The 6,000-nt window shown below is 28.3% G+C and overlaps 1 protein-coding gene across 1 annotated transcript in view; it reads right to left on the reverse strand.

The window, feature by feature from the left end:
- The window catches only part of HTR1A (5-hydroxytryptamine (serotonin) receptor 1A, G protein-coupled), an 81,714-nt gene extending 77,572 nt beyond the window's left edge, over nucleotides 1-4,142 (reverse strand). The window contains exon 1 of the mRNA XM_051219365.1: nucleotides 3,575-4,142. Coding sequence (XP_051066823.1) covers nucleotides 3,575-3,754 — 180 coding nt within the window. The 5' untranslated portion in view covers nucleotides 3,755-4,142. The remainder of the gene's footprint in view (nucleotides 1-3,574) is intronic.
- Nucleotides 4,143-6,000: the final 1,858 nt, after the last annotated feature.

A 6,000-nucleotide genomic window follows, 5' to 3' on the forward strand; every position in this document is an offset into this window, starting at 1 on the left:
TACTAACTAGAGCGAAATAACCTGTTAGAGAAAACACTGTATCTAACATGAATGAGGTTGAATTTTTCCACAAACTCTAAACTTTATGCTTGACCTTGATCCTAAAGTCAGTCAAAGTCCATGTCAACTTGAGATAAGGGCTGATTGTAACAAAAAGACACCTCTCTTCTCTTAAGTTAAAAATCATAAAACTGATAAAACTGTGTTAATTAACTTGAAATGTGCCTGTAGAATTATTTTTGTTTAATACAGAAGATTTTAAAAACCTTTTAATAATAAGCTCATAATATCAAGCTGGAATTATTTGTAACTTATTTCCACAAATCTAATGGTACATTATCGATCTTGCCACATTAACAACATTTCTTAGTTTGCATAATTCCTAATTCATAAACTAGTTTTAGCTAAACCACCATCAAAAACCTGGAGGCATTTGACATATGTTTCGTCCCAGTCTAAAGCTCTTCAACAGTGAGCATTCCAGGACTCGGACCTAGGAACTTCACTCTTGTTCCTAATGTCATCTTAAAACAACCATTTATTGACATTTATTCATAATTAACTCAAAATAAACCAATAATTCTGATTTCATTTTATGAAATCACTTTCAAAATAATTATTAAAAAAAAGTTAATCCTTTTTAACATTGATTGTCAATGTAATTTGATTGAAACCGGAAATGGTCGACATCAATATATTTGTTTCACAAAAACAAGTATGTATAGATAGATAAACAATTGAATATATAATTAAGCAAGGATAAATTAATCGTTTCTTTGTACTACCACTACTACTAATGAGACTACTTCTACTACTACTAATACTACTACTACTACTACTACTACAACTGATATCACAAATGGTAACATAATTTATCTTCATGATATATTATGTAACTTTTATTATGATTGTATTACTCAAACATTTAATTAACTATTATATATATCTTTATTCGTATAAAGTTGATTCTGAAAGATAAAATAACTTAATACAAGAACTAAACTACATGGCAATTTCATTTCAGTAGTATCTAATCTTGATTATAATATAAAATTACATAATAACGTTTTTATAAAAAAAAGGTAATAATTTATTTATTGTAGACATTGTGATGAAATAAACTGATTAAATGAAGCAAAAATTTTTTTTTCAAACAAACAACGATCTATATGCCAAATACAAAATCGATAACACAATTGTAATCGGATACACTTAACTACTACTACTACTACCATTACTACTACTTACTAAAGCTGTAATGTAGATTAGACATATTTAACAAATATATCAATATAGATAGTTTGGTAAAAGATAAATGGAATTCACTTATTGAACACTAGGAATAATATATACATATTAAATTAATTACGTAACAGAGTAATAGTAGTCACTCAAGAGTTATTGTTGCAATAGAAAATGTACAAGGATTTAAGGATGTGAATTGAAATTGCAAGAAAATAAAATGAGAAAAATGTAAAAGAAAGTAGAGAATTGAAATAATTTTTAGGGATTTTTGTTTGTAAACCTCCTAGACACAAATTAAGTAGGACCATGTTGTGGAATACGTAACATAAAACAGCTATCAACCAATATCAAAGTGAGAATCTTTAATACGAATGTCAAAACAGTGAGTTCTATGTTATGGAGCTAAAATTTGGAAAACTATTACAACCATCATCGAAAACGCTTAACTATTCATAAATAGTTGTCTACACAACATACTCAATATCAGTTCGACGGATTCTATCAGTAACAACCTTATATGGAAGGGAACAAACCAGTTTCCAGCTGAATGATAAGTTAGGAGACGTTGGAAGTGGATAGGTCATACATTGAGCTAATCATCAAACTACATCACAAGTCAAGTGCTAAGGTGAAGTCCTAAAGGAAACGGAAAACAAGAAGAACAAGGAACATACTACGTCGAGAAATGGAAGTAAACATGAAAAGGATGAATAGAAAATGGAAAGAACTATAATGGATTGCCCACGACAAATTTGATGTGAAATGCTGATGAGCGGCCTATGATCCTCCACGAGGTGTAACAAGCGTAAGTAAAGTAAAGTAAGTAAGTATGTTGTAGAATAAATGTATAATAATGCTGAAAATAAACGGCGTTAGGTAAAATTTAGAAATGAAGGAGTAAAACATAAGTTTTAAAAGATAAACTTCATCAAAGTACACTGTTTAACAATATTATTAAAGTTTGGATCACTGTTTAAGAGAATTTAATTAGATAAAGAAATGTTGTGGAGGTTAGCTTAATTCACAGATAATATTCATCACGTTCATCCACAAACCCTCAACCTTCAGACTATTCACTCAATATTCAACGTATAAATATATATATATACTATTATTATTGTCAGAGATGTACGACTGCCGAATTTTCCGAAATAGTACTACTTCAATAGTAGAGTCACATAATACTATGATAAATTCGTGAGTATAATAATAATAATACTGGTAGGTCCTGAGTTCGAATCATGTGGAGCATGGTCGTGGATGCGCACCGCTAAGGAGTCCCACAATAGGACGAAATGGCGGTCCAGTGCTTCCAGGTTTTTTCTGGTGGTCTAGCTTGAATTAACTCACGATCTCAACTGTTGAAATCACCACAATCTCCACAAAACCTCTTTGATAATATTCTATATTTTTATGAAATTGTTAGATTATTACTTAGTACTACCAACTTACTGATGCTAAATTGTTATTGAAAAAAACAAAAACAAACAACATAAAGTTGTGTAGAAACATGATTAGAAACTAACTGGAAAGAATGATATTAATTTTCGTTTTATTTACTATTTTCTAAATTTTTACATGAGAGTTTACACTCTAGTAAATATTTTGATTCTTTCACCAAAACTTCATTGACCCTATTGTCTATTATGATATACAAACTTATACTAACATATCACAAACTGAATAAAAACAAAACAACATCGAATGTTAAATGAATAGTTTATATCATTAAACATCCTCAAAGTCTGACAGTTCTTCAATGATAAACACATCACCTATGTTTGCAATGAAGAGGTTTGCTGTTGTTAATTTATTTACTGTTAGTTCTCTTCTATATATTCCAACGACTCAGTTAGATGATCACTATGATTTTTGTAGAAAATGTCTTCTTTTAAAAAGTATATATAAGAGCTTTATATTAAAATGTTATAGTGATTAAAGGTATATCATGTAAACAATAGAAGGTGTGAAACTTGAATAATTTACATAACAATAATCATAATACGGTAGCTTCAATACTGTATGATATTTAAAATGTATATACAAGTTTTAAATAATTCACCTATACAACCATTTACACTTCACTACGTATACGTTTAAGATTGATTTTTTGTTTACTAAACAAGTTAACTAAATAGTCTCTATGGTCTATAATTACATCTTAGTTGTCATAACATATAATAAGTCGCTTCACTGTAAAACACACAACTAATATCAACAATAGTATCAATAATAATAATAATAATAATAATAATAATAATAATAATAATAATAATAATAATAATAATAATAGTAATCATTATAATCATGAATGTATATCATAACATACTTGTAAATGTTTTTCCAATAAAATAGCCGCTACAACAAATACATTCCCAATTACTGTGCATAATATTAATAAACTTAATATAATAATTGTTATCCATAAACGTTCCAATCCAAAACGTGCATGAAATTCAAAATATGAACGTATAATTGTTAAATTATTCACAGAACTAATATTATTCATTTCTTTTTTTCTTTTCTTTTCTTTATTTTTTGTTGTTGTTGTTGGTGGTGGTGGTGGTGGTGGTGTTCTTTTTACAAAATTTTCCCAAATTATTATTTATTCATTCATTAAAGTATATAATTCTCCAATATAAAGTGATATGTATATATGTTTTATTCATATTTTTCTCTTATATATATATACAATGTCCAAACATAATAATGAACATGTTTTGTACAATTTTACATACTTTCTCTTTCTTCTTTTTCTTTTTGTTTTTTCTTTTTCTCGTTTTTTGGTTATTTTATCAAACGACAAAATATTTAATGAATATAATAATTAAACTATGCATTGAATCAAATCATTTTATTTATTTTGTTTGTATTTTGTTTGTATTTTGGGAATAATTATTTAAAAAATGAAGTTGATAATTGTAAACATTTTATTTTTAATTTATATTAACCAATCAGATAAAGAGTTCTGTTTAACTGATTTCTGATTGGTTAAAGAAAATGCAATCAGTAAATTATGGTAAATATTTTTTTTGTTTGTTATATGGTGTAAAATATCGAATCGAAATATACGGAAATAGGTTTTGTATTTTGTTAACCGTTTTGTGTTTGATTTTATTTTGAAAGGAAAAATGATTGGATCACAATTCTTTTTTTGTAAGGTGTGTTTTTTAATAGGTTTTTCTTCAAAGTTTTATAAACTATAGAGAAAATAATGTGTCAATAGTACTTACTTAGCATAGGCTTCCAACCAATACTCTCCATCCAACTTTGTCCTGGGCAATCCTTTCTAGTTGCTATTCATCCTTTTCATATTGGATTCAGTTTCCCGACGTGACGTATTCTTTAACCTTCCCCTTTTCCGTTTCCTTTCAGGATTTCAAGTTAGCTCTTGTCTCAAGATGTAGTTTGATGATTAGCTCAATGTATGGCCTATCCACTTCCAACGTCTTTTCCCGATTCCTCCTTCAGCTGGAAAACCAGGACCTATCAGTATTATTATTATTATACTTACGAATTTATCATAGTATTATGTGACTCTACTATTTAAGTAGTACTATTTCGGAAAATTCGGCAGCCTTACATCTCTGATAATAATAATAGTATATATATATATATATATATATATATATATATATATATATATATATATATATATATTCATACGTTGAATATTGAGTGATTAGTATGAAGGTTAAGGGTTTGTACGTGATGAATATTATCTGTGAATTAAGCTAACCTCCACAACATTTCTTTATCTAATTAAATTCTCTTAAACAGTGATCCAAACTTTAATAATATTGTTAAACAGTGTACTTTGATGAAGTTTATCTTTTAAAATTTATGTTTTACTCCTTTATTTCTAAATTTTAGATAACACCGTTTATTTTCAGCATCATTATACATTTACTCTACAACATACTTACTTTACTTTACGTACTCCTGTTACACCTCGCTCATCAGCACTTCACATCAAATTTGTCGTGGGCAATCCATTATAGTTCTTTCCATTTTCTATTCATCCTTTTCATGTTTACTTCCATTTCTCGACGTAGTGTGTTCCTTGTTCTTCTTGTTTTCCGTTTCCTTTCAGGACTTCACCTTAGCACTTGCCTTGTGATGTAGTTTGATGATTAGCTCAATGTATGACCTATCCACTTCCAACGTCTTCTAATTTATCATTCATCTGGAAACTGGTTTGTTCTATTCCATAGAAGTGTGTTACTGATAGAATCTGTCGAACGTATGTTGATTATGTTGTGTAGACAACTGTTTAATAATAGTTGTGCGTTTTTGATGATGTTTGTGATAGTTCACGACATTTTAGCTCCTTACAATAGAATTCACTGTCTTGACATAATAGATTATATCGAATGACTACACCATGAAATAATATGTTTAAATGATTTGAATTTGAAATTGCTGTTAATTAAAACATATTTCACCTGCAGTCTCAATAATGTCTACAGTCATTTTGGAACGACTGGGCTTAACATTGAAATATTTACCAAATGTAAACAGTTTATTCTACTAGTGATTCATTTAGGTGAATCAGAATAATTGTTGGTAACTTTAAACTCATAGTAATAAACCAGAAAAATAGAAGTAGCGTAATTTACTTTTCAATTAACTTATATTAATCCCTCTGTCAAATTGATAATGATGACAGTTCCATATGTACAGTAGCATTTAACTCGGTTTTTGACTCAGCTATAATTTTATCATCGTTGACTATGAATATTAGACAACAGAGAG

The sequence above is a fragment of the Schistosoma haematobium genome, chromosome 4 (assembly GCF_000699445.3).
Source record: "Schistosoma haematobium chromosome 4, whole genome shotgun sequence".
Taxonomy (NCBI): Eukaryota; Metazoa; Platyhelminthes; class Trematoda; order Strigeidida; family Schistosomatidae; genus Schistosoma; species Schistosoma haematobium.